The sequence below is a fragment of the Oncorhynchus mykiss genome, chromosome 2, assembly GCF_057628025.1.
Source record: "Oncorhynchus mykiss isolate SJ-2025 chromosome 2, ASM5762802v1, whole genome shotgun sequence".
Taxonomy (NCBI): Eukaryota; Metazoa; Chordata; class Actinopteri; order Salmoniformes; family Salmonidae; genus Oncorhynchus; species Oncorhynchus mykiss.
The window spans coordinates 86,949,089-86,966,847 of NC_143023.1; the positions used below are offsets into that span (position 1 = coordinate 86,949,089).

The 17,759-nt window shown below is 41.3% G+C and overlaps 1 protein-coding gene across 3 annotated transcripts in view; it reads right to left on the reverse strand.

The window, feature by feature from the left end:
* Positions 1-971: 971 nt before the first annotated feature.
* Positions 972-17,759, reverse strand: part of LOC110498779 (transcriptional enhancer factor TEF-1) — a 96,830-nt gene continuing 80,042 nt past the window's right edge. For all 3 annotated transcript variants that reach the window (XM_090211406.1, XM_090211399.1, XM_021575409.3), the window contains 4 exons: positions 12,592-12,765; positions 5,849-5,989; positions 5,190-5,342; positions 972-5,105 (listed from right to left, as the gene is read on the reverse strand). In XM_090211406.1, coding sequence (XP_090067532.1) covers positions 4,992-5,105; positions 5,190-5,342; positions 5,849-5,989; positions 12,592-12,765 — 582 coding nt within the window. In that variant the 3' untranslated portion in view covers positions 972-4,991. The remainder of the gene's footprint in view (positions 5,106-5,189; positions 5,343-5,848; positions 5,990-12,591; positions 12,766-17,759) is intronic.

Genomic DNA, 17,759 nt, shown 5'->3' on the forward strand with positions numbered 1-17,759 from the left:
CTCCACTCTTAGTTGATCAGAAGTTTTTGAATGTAACATTACCCACCCACTTGGTGCGAATTTTACGCACCAGTTTGCCTACTGTACTTTGGTCAAAACTACCATCAATCTCATGTGAAAGATTAAAAAGTGGACACATTTTAAAGTGATTGTTATATATGTCATTAAATTAATCAAGTGAAATTGTCAAGTTAAACTATATAAGTATTCTGATGTCTCAAGCTAATTCATCTACAAGGCCTTTTATTAGTTTTTGTTGGTACACATAAAGACAAGAGTTAGTCAGGTTCCCCCTTGTTTCACTCCATTATTTCACATCTCGAAGACTTCTGATCTGGTCTTCTGCAGAAACAACAAAGCAAGCAAGCAAAATACATTTAAAAAATATGAATGGAGCTGCTCAGAAGATAATTTATCTCTGCCCTCTATAACACCCCAACCAAACCACTTCCCGCAAAGACATATGAACGAAAAACATATTTTCATAAAACAAGGATTTGTCTGTGGTTATTGCAGAGGTCTTTAGTTGTCTGGGTGTGTATATGTTAATTCCCTACAGCCCTGGCCAGAATCACAGCTCGTCATTGGTCCCGGTCGGTTTATCCTCCTGTGATCCTGACAGCTGATGACAGGCCAAGTTTGTTGATGAAACACTACATAAAACCCCAGGCTGGAGGTTATAATCATGTCAGGCAGGGTATTCTCCAACATCAACATAGCCAGGAGCTAGCTGTATTGAAAGAGGATTGCCATTTCGAAGATCAAGAAAAAAAAGTGGAGTTACTATTTATTCTCATGTGTGTGAATAGGTCAACATTATCACAGGTTGCCAAGCCCGATTCTTTGGCATAGAGCTCCCCCTGTTGTGCATTAGGAGCATTGTATGTTCCAGCAAAATAAGTAATACTAAAATCATTTCAGAGAGGTTAATTGACGTTTGTGAGAAATTATCATTCATTATCATTCAGAAACAGAATTAAATATTTATTTTAATTTGATATAATATGCATACAACATTTCTAGAAAGCTATAAAATATCTAACATTTTAGCAATGAAGAAAAACTTACAAAGCAAAGACTAGACCCAGTACAGTAAAAACACAGTCTTTTTCCATATTCTTGTCTCTTTATACAAATAACCTTTAACAATTCTCTGCACACAATGTTCTGAGGTTGCCATCCAAACTTGAGAAAAATTAAAGCCTGTTTTGAAAAAAAAAATAGACAGAAAGGTACCAGTACCTACAGACAAATAACACACAACCCAGATCTTAGCTGCTGACGTTTGTGTAAAAAAAGACTCTATTTTAAAATAACTATATTTTCCAAAAACGTATCTTTTGGTTGACAGGACTGACATACTGGGAGCCCAACAGCGAAACCAACAGGCTTGACTCTGGTTAAACTGGAGTCATCACAAAAGCATTGTAAGTATAGCCTACATAGAACACATTCAAACAGAAACTACTGTAGTGGTGGTCTGTGTTTCTCACACCATAATCTAGTCCCAATTATTAATAAATTAGAACACAGGTCAAAGGTCCTCTTAACATGACATGAACCCTGCCTGATCCATTTGTCTTCAGCAACACTAACATACTGCATTATGTTTTATGGACTGTAATGTTAGTGTGCATATGGTATGATAACAGTTGATTTACTGTGACAGTGATATCAAATGAACCTTCGCAGAGGGATCTTTTGACCCATAACTATTGAAAAGACTGAACATGCATCTAAGGGTACTATCTTTTCCCAAATAGTCTAATTGTTGTGGTAATGAATACAGTTCTACAGAGAAAGATATTGATAAAGGCATTCTGGTGATCTCGTCCGCCATTTCTTTAACTTTTTGGTTTTGCTTCTTTTAAACCTTTTCTAAGATGTAAAGTCATAACCAAAGGCACTTTATAATAGTGCAGGCGACAAATGCACACCTGACATGTCTCCATATTTTTGGTTTTTGATAGACAAGGCAAAGTTATTACTGCTATTACACATGAAACTTGTTTATTGTAATAATCAATGTATAACTTAGCATCATTATCTTGTAAAACAAGGTGAAATGTGTACATGTAAAACTGACAGTTGTGTATCTATAATGACCAACATGAAACATCACTAATGTTATGCATTTCCATCCAAGCAAACCAGATGCCATTGGGGAAAAGTTACTAAGGCACTGTACATGCAACACTGGGATGTATGAGAATAACAGGGCTGTCCTCCAGCTTAGGAAAGAGCTCACATTTCGTGGTAGTTATAGTATCTGTAAGGATGCCATTCCCTACCGCCAAGGTTAAAGATGCAATCCGCAGTAGGGGAAACAGCGCCACTGTCCACCCCACGGACGTTATTGTTTTTGTTTTGCTGACAAAGTGGAGGTGAGGAACGTCACACATCCTGCAAAACATTTCTTTACAGTACATATTCTGCTGTTCTATCGCGTGTGCAATGATGTGGTGGTGGTGGTGGTGGTGGTGGGGTGGGGGGGGGCATAGTTGTTTGCAGTACCTTCTTTGTTGTTGTTATATTGCAAACAGACGTGGCAGTTCCATTAATAACAAGTCCAGCTTTAGTGTAGGCCACAGATTGGCGGGCAAAATAAGGCTGAATAGCATCCAGAACCAAGAACACCCAAAGATTAATATGTGCGAGTGTTTTAACTACTGTGTTCCTCAGTCACTGAGAAGTAAAGTTTGACTCTACCCCACATAACCATACAGAGGAACTAAGTGCTTTGGGACGGGGAACTATGGTAGTACAGTGCTTTCATTTTCAATATGTGAATTCTTTGCTTCATTGTCATTCGGGGTAAAACCGTAGCAGCTTAGAGAAAAGATCATTTAGGAGGAATCTCTGGTCTCTGCCATGCATTGTCTTGCTTTAGTGTCATCAGTGCTTTTTCTCTTTAGTTGGGCACAGGGGATATGATGCAAAGTGGTACCTGAATCTTATTTATACTCTTAATGTCCCTGGAATTGTAACTGTAACCTGTCTTCATCATACAGTAGTTTAGCATTTGCTATGTTATCCCAAATGTAAAACCTTTTTTCTTTGGAAAATATTTGTGATAGTGATGTTCATTCGGAAAGTATTCAGACCCCTTGACTTTTTCCAGATTTTGTTACATTTGAGCCTTATTCGAAAATTTATTAAATGAAAAAAAAAATCCTCAGCAATCTACACACAATACCTGATAATGAATAGGCAAAAACAGGTTTGACATTTTGCAAATTTATTAAAATCAGAAATACCTTATTTATAAAAGTATTCAGACCCTTTGCTATGAGCCTCGAAATTGAGCTCAGATGCATCCTGTTTCCATTGATTTCTTGATGATTTTTCAGTCCACCTGTGGTAAATTCAATTGATTGGACATGATTTGGAAAGGTACACACCTGTCTATATACGATCCCACAGTTGACAGTGCATGTCAGAGCAAAAACCAAGCCACGAGGTCGAAGGTATTGTCCGTAGAGCTCTGAGACAGGATTGTGTCGATGCACAGATCTGGGGAAGGGTTCTAAAAAAAATGTCTGCAGCATTGAAGATGTCCACAAACACAGTGGCCGCCATCATTCTTAAATGGAAGACGTTTGGAACCACCAAGACTCTTCCTAGAGCTGGCCGCCCAGCCACACTGAGCAATCGGGGGAGAAGGACCTTGGTCAGGGAGGTGACCAAGACCCCGATGGTCACTCTGACAGAGCTACTCTGTAGAGATGGGAGAACCTTCCAGAAGGGCAAACACCTCTGTATCCTTCCACCAATCAGGCCTTTATGGTAGAGTGGACAGATGGAAGCCACTCCTCAGTAAAAGGCACATGACAGCCCGCTTGGAGTTTGCCAAAAGGCACCTACAGACTCTCAGAGCATGAGAAACAAGATTATCTGGGCTGATGAAACCAAGATTGAACCCTTTGGCCTGAATGTCAAGAGGAAACCTGTCTGGAGGAAACCTGGAGGTGAAGCATGGTGGTTGCAGCGTCATGCTGTGGGAATGTTTTTCAGAGGCAGGAACTGGGAGACTAGTCAGGTTCGAGGGAAAGATGAACGGAGCAAAGTATAGAGAGATCCTTGATGAAAACCAGCTCCAGAGTGCTCAGGACCTCAGACTGGGGTGAAGGTTCAGCTTCCAGCAGGACAATGACCCTAAGCACACAGCCAAGACAACACAGGATTGGCTTCGGGACAAGTCTCTGAATGTCCTTGAGTGGCCCAGCCAGAGCACGGACTTGAACCTGATCAAACATCTCTGGAGACCTGAAAATATTTTTAGAAATTAGCAACAATTTCTAAAAACCTGTTTTTGCTTTGTCATTATGGTGTATTGTGTGTAGATTGATGAGAAAAAAACACTTTACAGCCTTATTCTAAAATTGATTAAAGTAACAAAATGAGGAAAAAGTCAACAGGTCTGAATACTTTCCGAAGGCACTGTATGTAGTAACTGTATAATGTTTTATATTTATCCAATTAAGAAAGGCTTAGATCTGTATTGGTTCATAATTGTGATGACTACAGTATAAAATGCAGAAAACAGATAGCTTCCAAATGTAATCCACAGTACATCTTCCTATGTTACACAATGCCCCTTCATATGTACACCATAGATATGACCAGGTCTGGAAAAATGACACCACACAACTGTACCACAAATTGACAGCTGCACTCATACAAATATACATACGAAATACAAATATAATGATATTATCCATTAGAAACTTCACCCCAATGTAACCCAAGGACATTGTGGGTGGGATTTGTGTAGAGGCACAGCCACTTTCCATAAGGTTGTCTTTCTGAAGGTGTGTTTCACTGGGCGGGTTGCCTCATGTCACTCTCACAACCAACCAATCACAACAGCGATTTATCTCTGTCAATTACTAAGAATTCGTCCTTCAATGTCTTCCCTCCATTCTTCAGAAGCTGTCCTTCAGGTAGATCGGTGATAGTTTGTCCCAGCACGTTTCTACTGAATCAGTCTCTTATTCCTTGACTAGCCGGTAGATGTGATGTTGAGCTCCATGGTCGCTGTTCGACACCTCAAACACACACGCCATGCACAGCATCGTCTCCTGTGTTTCTCTGTTAGTCACCACCTGAAGCACAAGATAAATGCAGTGTGAGACACACAGACACAAACACTAGTATACAAGCATACTGACTGAACAGGCTATCCTTACCAATAGGATAGTGAAGTTCTCTAGGACACTGTTCATCATGTACTTCTCAGGCAGGTGTTTGAGTTTGTGGATAAAGTTGATCATGTATTCACACATGGGGGAGCGGCTTATCCTGTAGACAAAGCGTCCATTCTCGAAGCAGGCATATTCCGTCTGAAGGGGGGGGAGAGAGATCACAGAGTACAGCTCTTCACAAGAATAATAAGTGGAGGGAACAATGTCCACCACGATCAAATAAGAGGTACAGCACAGCAATTGTGAGAAACACAAGCATAAAAGTAGGTAAGGAATATGAGTCGTGTAATTTTTAATAGTTGCTTCTCCACCAAGCACACAGTGGTGTGTGTGCGTGTAGGACTAAGAGCTGGATTCACTTCGTATCACAGAAGATACACGTTCAAATTGAAAGGTCATTTCCAATTGAGCCGACATATGCAGCGTTTACCCGCAAACGTGGAACATACCCTTTAAATTTCAATCAAGCTATAACGTGGATCTTCAGCGTTATTGATATGTAAAGGCAATGTTCCCACTTTAGTGGAGACTTTATTCAGGGTAAACGCTGCTTATGTCATCTCAATCAGAAGTTACCTTTACATTTCTATCACGTAAACTGTAATGCTTCAGCTTTACAGACTGAATAGAGCCCTAGGACTCACCTCGACCTTCTCGACCACCTGCTTGCCGAAGGAGCACACCTTGGTAGAGCACGTGATGGTCATGTTCTCAGAGCTCTCATACTGGCTGCTCACACCGTAGAAGGCCCCAGAGTCATCCTGGATGTTACAGTTCAGGTCAGCCTGCATCAGGACAACACAACATGTATTTGAATTACCTTTATTTTATTTAACTAGGCAAGTCATATAGAGAATAAACTACATAGTCAAACAAATGTTGACTAACACCAGCAAAGCAATGAGTTAAATGTTTACTACAAAACACATACAAATGTTTAAATGAAAATAGATTTTCTTTAAGTCTCAAGAGGACTAATATAACTTGGCTGTACAGCTGGGTTATCCAACTGGCGGCCCGCTGGTGATTTTATTTGCCCCCCAAGTTTTCTGTGCAAAAAACCTCATTTAAAATCATAAGACTGTAAAAACAAATCTGTTCCAAAGTATTCCCACACATAGATAGTGCATGGTATGAGCATCGATGCCAGGCACGCCGGTTCTAGTATCTCAGAAACGTCCGGCCTCCTGGGCTTTTCACGCATAACAGTGCCTAGGGTTTACCGAGAAAGGTGCGACAAATAAAAACATCCAGTCCTGAGGTCAAAGACTCGATGAGAGGTCGAAGGAGAATGGCAAGAATTGTGCAAGCTAACAGGCGGCCCATAAATAGGCAAATAACAGTGCAGTACAACAGTGGTGTGCAGTACGGCATCACGGTGCACACAACTCGTTGGTCGTTGTCACAGATGGGCTATTGAAGCGACCACACCGGGTTCCACTCCTATCAGCTAAAAACAAGAAGAAGTGGCTCCAGTGGGCACGCCATCACCAACACTGGACAATTGAGGAGTGGACAAACATCGCCTGGTCCGACAAATCCTGGTTCCTGTTGCGTCATGTGATGGCAGAGTCAGGATTTGACGTAAGCAACATGAGTCCATGGCCCCATCCTGCCTGGTGTCAATGGTACAGGCTGGTGGTGGTGCTGTAATGGTGTGGGGAATGTTTTCCTGGCACACTTCAGGTCCTTTGATACCAGTGGCGGTCGGTAACGTTTAAGATGAGGGAGGACAATAATTCATTATGAGCATTGCCTTATTTCTATTAAAGCATACTGGATGACGGTCATTCATATTCCATTCACTTAGCTTAATGTAACATCAATAGGTTTAAGATAATACATGATACTCACATTTTCCCTATACCCATCATGAGGTTGCCACAACCTAGTTTATGAATGAAAGTTTACAACGTGAGAGAAATATTAGACTAATCAAGGTGACAGACAGTGACATTCAATACCAGCTTGCACACTCTTGCCTGCATCTAGCTAATCTAGGGTGTAATCATTAGTCCAACAGAAACAAGAGTTTCTATTGGACAAATTCAGGTATGTTTATCCCACCGATTGTGTTGATGGCTACTCCACTCATTTGCAAACAAAACGGGAATGAATACGCTCTCGATCACAGGCAAACACAGTTCACTTTCAGAGCAGCCACATACAAACAGCATGATCCTTTTGCTCGTTAAATAATTCCTTCTCGCATCTACATGCTCTCTTCCTCTCACCTTTTCCCTTCACTTATAGACTTCAGTGCACAACACATCAGATGTCTGTGACCATAACCTAGCTGTAGTTTATGCTTTCATTCTCTGATCCTTTGATTGGGTGGACAACATGTCAGTTCATGCTACAAGAGCTCTGATAGGTTGGAGGACTTCCTCTGGAAGTTGTAATAATTACTGTGTAAGTCTATGGAAGGGGCTGAGAACCAAACGCCTCCTAGGTTTTGTATTGAAGTCCATTAACCCAAAGGAGGATGGAAACTAGCTGTCCTCTGGCTACACCAGGGTGCTACCTAGAGTGCTGTTGAGGCTACTGTAGATCTTCATTGCAAAACAGTGTTTTAATCAATTATTTGGTGACGTGAATATATTTAGGACAGTTTTACCTAAAAAGGAGAACTTTTTAATGTTTCACTATTTTATTTTTTTGAAATTCACTGAGGATGGTCCTCCCTGTCCTCCTCTAAGGAGCCGCCACTGCTTGATATCAATTGAGAAACATTTCCATGTCCCAAAAAATTCTGTGTGTTCTGGAGACAAAGGGGGGTCCGACCCAGTACTAAATTGTTTCAAACCTTGCTTACATGTATCCAATCACATATACTAAATTACCTGTTTATTAGGTACAGTCATCATGTTTTAGTCAAATATTATATCCGTTTGGGCTTCTTGCGGTCAATTTGCAGTCTACTTGAGTGGACGGCCCCCTGACCATCCACTCAGGAAAAAGAAATCGGCCTGTGGCTGAATTTAGTTGATGATCCATGATGTAAAGATACTAAGGCAGCGAGGCCCTCTAGTGACTCATGGCAATACTTGCAACCATATTATTTGGCATGTGTGTATCCTGAGAATGAGTGGAGTAGCCATCTACCAGTAAGCATTGCTGTCCAATAATATTTTGAGACCAAAAGAGGCTTTAGGAATATTGAATGGCACAGGATGTACTGTATCTTTAGAAATAGCCTGATAAGAGTCTATGTAATAAGAGTCCTCTGAAGAGGAAGGCCTGTCAAGAAAAGAGAGAACCATAATTTGTACAAAGAAATACATTGCTCCTTCATTAAGTCAGCGTGTTATTAAGGCCTATAATGATGAGAGGAGGGCTATTGTTTAGAGTGTGGGTGTCCACGTTTGAAATTCAGATGCAGTGGCTCTTCACTAATGTCTGAAGAGAGACTCATCCTCTTGTTTGCGTTTTTAAATTTGAATTGTATTCATGTGCACGTCAATTAATATGGTCCCGTTTGAAAACATATCAGTTGACTGTAGATTATGAAAATATGTTCGAGTTGTACAAAGTAAAGGGATTTTATTGTGTATCTTAAATAGAGAACCAGCATGCATGTAACAGAAGGAAACAGAGGTAAGGAGTTCTAACATGTTAATGTTGCTTCTGAAACCAAATATTTTGGCCAATAGACTCTATAGGATGTAATAGTAAGTAAGGCTGTGGAGAATGGCACCAGTTGATATTTGCGCTTAGAGAGAGAGACTCCATTGGTAGGAAGCTGCTGCAATCTCCTTAGTTTGCCCCAATCTCTCACACCTGTCAGGAGGTAGGCAGGTGTTCAAACAAAGCCTCAATGCTACCACATCAGCCCCTAGGGATGTATTGTTGGGAAGGGCCCGTAAGTAAGCATTTCACTGTTAGTCTACACCTGTTGTTTACGAAGCATGTGACAAATAAAATTTGATTTGATATGATACGCATACATACGCACACACATTCAAACACAAACCCATTTGCTTGGTTTCACTCATGATTTCACTCATGATGCATATACGTACCTTCAGAAATGATTCATACCCCTTGACTTATTTCACATTTTATTGTGCTACAGCTTGAATACAAAATGAATTAAATATAAAATGTCACCCATTCAAACAGAATACCCCATAATGACAAAGTGAAAACATGTTTTTAGAAATGTCTGCAAATGTATTTAAAATGAAATCCAGAAATATCTCATTTATATAAGTATTCACACCCCTGAGTCAATACTTTGTATAAGCACCTTTGGCAGGGATTACAGCTGTGAGTCTTTCTGGGCAAGTCTCTAAGAGCTTCCACACCTAGAGTTTGCAACATTTGCTCATTATTATTTATAAAGCTCTGTCAAATTGGTTGTTGATCATTGCTAGACAATCATTTTCAGGTATTTTCAAGCAGATTTAAGAAAAAACTTTAACTTGGCCACTCAGGAACATTAACTGTCTTCTTGGTAATTAATTCCAGTGTAGATTTGGACTTGTGTTTTAGATTATTGTCCTGCTGAAAGGTGAATTAATCTCCCAATGTCTGGTGGAAAGCAGACAAACAGGTTTTCCTCTCAAATTTTGCCTGTGCTTAGCTCCATTCTGTTTTTTATCCTGAATAACAACCCAGTCCTTAACAATTACAAGCATACCCATAACATGATGTAGCCAACACTGTGCTTGAAAATATGGAGAGTGGTACTTACTAATGTGTTGTATTGGATTTGGCCCAAACTTAACTTCTATTCAGGACAAAAGTAACTTCTTTTGCAGTATTACTTTAGTGTTTTGCAGGATTACTTTAGTGCCTTGTTGCAAACAGGATGCATGTTTTGGAATAAGCTTCCATCTTTTCACTCTGTCATTTAGGTTAGTATTGTGGCGTAACTACAATGATGTTGATCCATCCTCAGTTTTCTCCTATCACAGTCATTAAACTCTGTAACTGTTTTAAAGTCACCATTGGCCTCGTGGTGAAATCCCTGTGCGGTTTCCTTCGTCTCCGGCACCTGAGTTAGGAAGGACATCTATCTTTGTAGTGACTGAGTGTATTGATACACCATCCAAAGTGTAATTAATAACTTCACTATGCTCTAAGGGATATTCACAGTGTCTGCTTTTTTATACCCATATATCAATATGTGACCTTTGCAAGGCATTGGAAAACCTACCTGGTCTTTGTGGTTGAGGGACCTTACAGATAATTGTAAGTGTGCGCTACAGCGATGAGGTAGTCATTAAAAAATCATGTTAAACACTATTATTGCACACAGTCCATGAAAATGCATACTCCTGAACTTATTTAGGCTTACCATAACAAAGGGGTTGAATACCAATTTACTCAAAAGCTGAAATGTCTTATTTTTAATATATTTCTACAAATTTCAAGAAACATAATTCCACTTTGATATTATGGGGTATTTTGTGTAGGCCAATGACAAAAAACAATAAAATAATTTTATCCATTTTAAATTGTAAAACAACAACATTTGGAAAAAGTCAAGCGGTGTGAATCTTTTCTGAAGGCACTGTACTTGTAAACTCAGCAACAACAAAAAACTTCCCTTTTTCAGGACCCTGTCTTATTTCGTAAAAATCCAAATAACTTCACAGATCTTCATTGTAAAGGGTTTAAACACTGTTTACCATGCTTGTTCAATGAACCATAAACAATTAATGAACATGCACCTGTGGGAAGGTCGTTAAGACACACGGTAGGCAATTAAGGTCACAGTTGTGAAAACTTAGGACACTAAAGAGGCCTTTCTCCTGACTCTGAAAAACACCAGAAGATGCCCAGGGTCCCTGCTCATCTGCTTGAACGTGCCTTAGGCATGCTGCAAGGAGGCATGAGGACTGCAGATGTGGCCAGGGCAATACATTGCAATGTCCATACTGTGAGACGCCTAAGACAGCGCTACAGGGAGTCAGGACAGACAGCTGAACGTCCTCGCAGTGGCAGATCACATGTAACAACACCTGCACAGGATCGGTACATCCGAACATCACACCTGCGGGACAGATACAGGATGGCAACAACAACTACCGAGTTACACCAGGAATGCACAATCTCTCCGTCAGTGCTCAGACTGTCGGCAATAGGCTGAGAGAGGCTGGACGGAGGGCTTGAAGGCCTGTTGTAAGGCAGGTCCTCACCAGACATCACCGGCAACAACGTCGCCTATGGGGACAAACATACCGTCGCTGGACCAGACAGGACTGGCAAAAAGTGTTCTTCACTGACGAGTCATGGTTTTGTCTCACCAGCGGTGATGGTCGAATTCACGTTTATCATTGAAGGAATGAGCGGTACACCGAGGCCTGTACTCTGGAGCGGGATCAATTTGGAGGTGGAGGGTCCGTCATGGTTTGGTGCGGTGTGTCACAGCATCATCGTACTGAGCTTGTTGTCATTGCAGGCAATCTCAACAATGTGCGTTACAGGGAAGACATCCCCCTCATGTGGTACCCTTCCTGCAGGCTCATCCTGACATGACCCTCCAGCATGACAATGCCACCAGCCATACTGCTTGTTCTGTGCGTGATTTCCTGCAAGACAGGAATGTCAGTGTTCTGCCATGGCCAGCGAAGAGCCCGGATCTCAATCCCATTGAGCACGTCTGGGACCTGTTGGATCGGAGGGTGATGGCTAGGGCCATTCCCCACAGAAATGTCCGGGAATTTGTAGGTGCCTTGGTGGAAGAGTAGGGTAACATCTCACAGCAAGAACTGACACATCTGGTGCAGTCCATGAGGAGGAGATGCACCTCAGTACTTTTTCTTTTTTAAATTGAACTTTTATTTAACTTGGCAAGGCAGTTAAGAACAAATTCTTATTTACAATGACAGACTAGGAACAGTGGGTTAACTGCCTTGTTCAGGGGCAGAACGACAGATTTTTACCTTGTCAGCTCGGGGATTCGATCTAGCAACCTTTCGGGTTATTGGCCCAACACTCTAACCACTAGACTACCAACCACTAGGCTACCTGCAGCTGGTGGCCACAACAGATACTGACTGTTACTTTTGATTTTGACCCCCCCCCCCCCCCCCCTTTGTTCAGGGACACATTATTCAATTTCTGTTAGTCACATGTCTGTGGAACTTGTTCAGTTCATGTCTCAGTTGTTGAATCTTGTTATGTTCATATAAATATTTACACATGTTAGGTTTGCTGAAAATAAACGCAGTTGACAGTGAGAGGATGTTTCTTTTTTTCTGAGTTTATGTATCATTAATGTTGTTTGTTTAGATGTCAATCATGTGTGTATTGTGAAGCCAAATTGTGTGGACAATTACGGCCTGGATTTTATTCAAGACACGTTATAGAGCAGCAAACTAGACAATGCACCTTTTACAACCATTCACAGTTAATGACCTTGTGCCATGAGACTCACCCAGAACTTGACCAGGAAGAAGGAGTTGTGAGGACCCTTTCCAAAGAGCTCCTTCAGTCCTCCCTTCTTCTCTGGGAACTTGTCGTAGATCTGACGGATGTCCACAGCCTCCAGTAGGGCATCGCTGTACGAGTAGTTGGTCTGTCCAATGCTCACAAACAGGTGTTTGTTGTACTGATGAGAGAGAGGAAACAGACGGTTTAGATAGATTACTTCTATTAGCATTATTTTAGTACTTCTCAATTACCCTTAGAGTTGGTTCCCCAGACACAGATTAATCCTGGTCCTGGACTAAAATAGTTTTCAATAGATGATCTCCATTGAGAATGATTTTTAGTCCAGGACTAGAGTTAATCTACATCTGGGAAGCCGGCTCTAAAAAATTTTAACCTCTTGACAAGGTCACTAGTATTGTGTTGTCATAACAAATGTATTAATATATATATCTTTGATGTCACATAGCTTGATACGTTTTAATTTATAAAGCCCTTTTACAAAAAGTCCTAACATCATTACTAAACTTTAGACATTCATCCACACCCAGTCTCAGGGATGGCTAACCCTGGTAATTCCTTTGGTTCGCATAGCCTATTACCGACTTTTGGTCGACCAAAAGTTGTCTGTTCTTTTGACAAATCGATTGCTCCATTTTTAAATGTGTATTTTTCCATATATAGACACACCCAATGTGTTTTAATGAAATCAACTATGTGCATTGATGCTTCAAGCTTATGGTTTGATGACTCAAGCGGGTGCCAGAGATCTAGATCACCAGAAAAAAAACCTGACCCAATTATTATCCTTCTGCTCCTGCTGGTGTAACAGTATAACTTTAGACCGTCCCCTCGCCCATACCCGGGCGCGAACCAGGGACCCTCTGCACACATTAACAACAGTCACCCACGAAGCATCGTTACCCATCGCTCCACAAAAGCCGCGGCTCTTGCAGAGCAAGGGGAACTACTACTTCAAGGTCTCAGAGCAATTGACGTCACCGATTGAAACGCTATTTTCGCGCGCACCACCGCTAACTAAGCTAGCCGTTTCACATCCGTTACACTGGCTTTCGCAGATTCTGCCATTACTCTCCTGAAGTTGCCGGTAATAGGCTATACGAGGAGTCAGCAACCTTTCTCATGTGGAATGCCAATTTATCTTACCATTTCTAACGATCTGCGTACCAGTTTCGTGAAACAGTTTTTCAAAATCATTGTCATGTGGTTAATCAAAGTTCTATCCAAATCTTCTTGCGCTTCACGGAGCAGTGCATAGTTGTTTTCAAGGAAGTGAGTTTGTGTTTATACAAGATGTACCGCCCCCACCTACCATCAACCAATCATGTTAATGCGGAGCTATACAGACTCCTCCGCAGTGTTACAAAATTTGGGAGGTGCATGGCTATGTGGTACAGAGCTCAAAATTTGGCCCCTGCATGACCTCTCAATTGCATCACATGGAGCATCCGACCAGGTTTTACTCTAGGCCTCCACAGTGGATTAGTTCACTGAGATGGGCGCAAATATATACAGTGGGGCAAAAAAAGTATTTTGTCAGCCACCAATTGTGCAAGTTCTCCCACTTAAAAAGATGAGAGAGGCCTGTAATTTTCATCATTAGATACACTTCAACTATGACAGACAAAATGAGAAGAAAAAAAATCCAGAAAATCACATTGTAGGATTTTTTATGAATTTATTTGCAAATTATGGTGGAAAATAAGAATTTGGTCACCTGCAAACAAGCAAGATTTCTGGCTCTCACAGACCTTCTTTAAGAGGCTTCTCTGTCCTCCACTCGTTACCTGTATTAATGGCACCTGTTTGAACTTGTTATCAGTATAAAAGACACCTGTCCACAACCTCAAACAGTCACACTCCAAACTCCACTATGGCCAAGACCAAAGAGCTGCCTAAGGACACCAGAAACAAAATTGTAGACCTGCACCAGGCTGGGAAGACTGAATTTGCAATAGGTAAGCAGCTTGGTTTGAAGAAATCAACTGTGGGAGCAATTATTAGGAAATGGAAGACATACAAGACCACTGATAATCTCCCTCGATCTGGGGCTCCACGCAAGATTTCACCCCGTGGGGTCAAAATGATCACAAGAACGGTGAGCCAAAATCCCAGAACCACACGGGGGGACCTAGTGAATGACCTGCAGAGAGCTGGGACCAAAGTAACAAAGCCTACCATCAGTAACACACTACGCCGCCAGGGACTCAAATCCTGCAGTGCCAGACGTGTCCCCCTGCTTAAGCCAGTACATGTCCAGGCTCGTCTGAAGTTTGCTAGAGAGCATTTGGATGATCCAGAAGAAGATTGGGAGAATGTCATATGGTCAGATTAACTTTTTGGTAAAAACTCAACTCGTCGTGTTTGGAGGACAAAGAATGCTGAGTTGCATCCAAAGAACACCATACCTACTGTGAAGCATGGGGTTGGAAACATCATGCTTTGGGGCTGTTTTTCTGCAAAGGGACCAGGACGACTGATCCGTGTAAAGGAAAGAATGAATGGGGCCATGTATCGTGAGATTTTGAGTGAAATCCTCCTTCCATCAGCAAGGGCATTGAAGATGAAATGTGGCTGGGTCTTTCAGCATGACAATGATCCCAAACACACCGCCCGGGCAATGAAGGAGTGGCTTCGTAAGAAGCATTTCAAGGTCCTGGAGTGGCTTAGCGAGTCTCCAGATCTCAACCCCATAGAAAATCTTTGGAGGGAGTTGAAAGTCTGTGTTGCCCAGCAACAGCCCCAAAACATCACTGCTCTAGAGGAGATCTGCATGGAGGAATGGGCCAAAATACCAGCAACAGTGTGTGAAAACCTTGTGAAGACTTACAGAAAACGTTTGACCTCTGTCATTGCCAACAAAGGGTATATAACAATGTATTGAGATAAACTTTTGTTATTGACCAAATACTTATTTTCCACCATAATTTCCAATTAAATTCATAAAAAATCCTACAATGTGATTTTCTGGATTTTTTTTCTCATTTTGTCTGTCATAGTTGAAGTGTACCTATGAGGAAAATTACAGGCCTCTCTCATATTTTTAAGTGGGAGAACTTTCACAATTGGTGGCTGACTAAATACTTTTTTGCCCCACTGTATATATACACACACACTACCGTTCAAAAGTTTGGGGTCACTTAGAAATATAATTGTTTTTTAAATAAAAACATTTGTCCATTAAAATAACATCAAATTGATCAGAAATACAGTGTTGACATTGTTGTAAATGACTATTGTAGCTGGAAATGGCTGATTTTTATTTTTACCCCTTTTTCTCCCCAATTTTTCGTGGAATCCAATTGGTAGTAGTTACAGTCTTGTCTCATCGCTGCAACTCCCGTACGGACTCGGGAGAGGTGAAGCTCGAGAGCCACGCGTCCTCTGAAACACAATCCAACCAAGCCGCACTGCTTCTTGACACAATGCCCATCCAACCCGGAAGCCAGCCGCACCAATATGTCGGAGGAAACACCGTACACCTAGTGACCATGTCAGCGTGCATTGCGCCTGGCCCGCCACAAGAGTCGCTAGTGCGCGATGAGACAAGGATATCCCTGCCGGCCAAACCCTCCCGTAACCCGGACGACGCTGGGCCAATTGTGCGCCGCCCCATGGGTCTCCCGGTCTCGGAGAGAGAGCCTGGACTCGAACCCAGAATCTCTAGTGGCACAGCTAGCACTGCAAAGCAGCACCTTGGACCACTGCACCACCCGAGAGGCCACCAAGGAAATGGCAGATTTCTTATGGAATATCTACATAGGCGTAGAGAAGCCCATTATCAGCAACCATTATCTCTGTGTTCCAATGGCATGTTATGTTAGCTAATCCAAGTTTATCATTTTCAGTCTATTCTTGTTCTGAGAAATGAAGGCTATTCCATGCGAGAAATTGCCAAGAAACTGAAGATCTCGTACAAAGTTGTGTACTACTCCCTTCACAGAACAGCGCAAACTGGCTCTAACCAGAATAGAAAGATGAGTGGGAGGCCCGGTGTGTATATATATTTGTTACTGCTCGACTAAAACAATCTTGGTCGGCTAACAGCCTAACAAACAAACAATCAACCAGTCAATTAATTGAGGTCAGACCTAATTCAGCTTGTTTTTTTTTTGCAACTTATTTGTTGAACAATCTTTGATGTTTTGTTGCCTCTAGGCCAATTCAGAATGATAACATTTTTACTGATGGTCTTTGTTTTTCTTTCTTTCTTTCTGCTTACATTTTGTATTTTCATGTATGTATTTTCTGTAATTAATGTAATTCAGGGCTCATTTGTAAAAGAGACCTTAGTCTCAGTATGACTCCCTGATAAAATAAAGGTTCAATTAAAGAAATATAGCGAAATTATTTTACTTCATTGTAACATTGCCCAGACATACAGTGCCTTCGGAAAGTATTCAGACCCCTTGACCTTTTCCACATTTTGTTACGTTACAGCCCCTTACGCTTTAAAAAAAAATCCATTTTAGAATAAGGCTGTAACGTAAAAAATGTGGAAAAGGTCAAGGGGTCTGAATACTTTCCGAAGGCACTGTAGCAGTATAAACACTGGTCTAGGATAGCTCACTAACCCAAGATAAATGTCAACACAAGTAAAAATGCAACAGCTAACAAATAGTGACAAAATGACAAACTGGATATACAGTTAACTGCCAAAATAAAGAAAACACTTGAGTAAATGAGGGATACAAAGTATATTGTAAGCAACTGCTTCCATACAGGTGTGGTTCCTGAGTTAATTAAGCATTTAACATCCTATCATGCTTAGGTTAGGGTCCTGTATAAAAATACACAGTTGCCCATTATTTTGGCTACCATGGCTAGAAGAGATGTTATTTTGGCTACCATGGCTAGAAGAGATGTTATTTTGGCTACCATGGCTAGAAGATATCTGTTATTTTGGCTACCATGGCTAGAAGAGATCTGTTATTTTGGCTACCATGGCTAGAAGAGATCTGTTATTTTGGCTACCATGGCTAGAAGAGATCTGTTATTTTGGCTACCATGGCTAGAAGAGATCTGTTATTTTGGCTACCATGGCTAGAAGAGATCTGTTATTTTGGCTACCATGGCTAGAAGAGATCTGTTATTTTGGCTACCATGGCTAGAAGAGATCTGTTATTTTGGCTACCATGGCTAGAAGAGATCTGT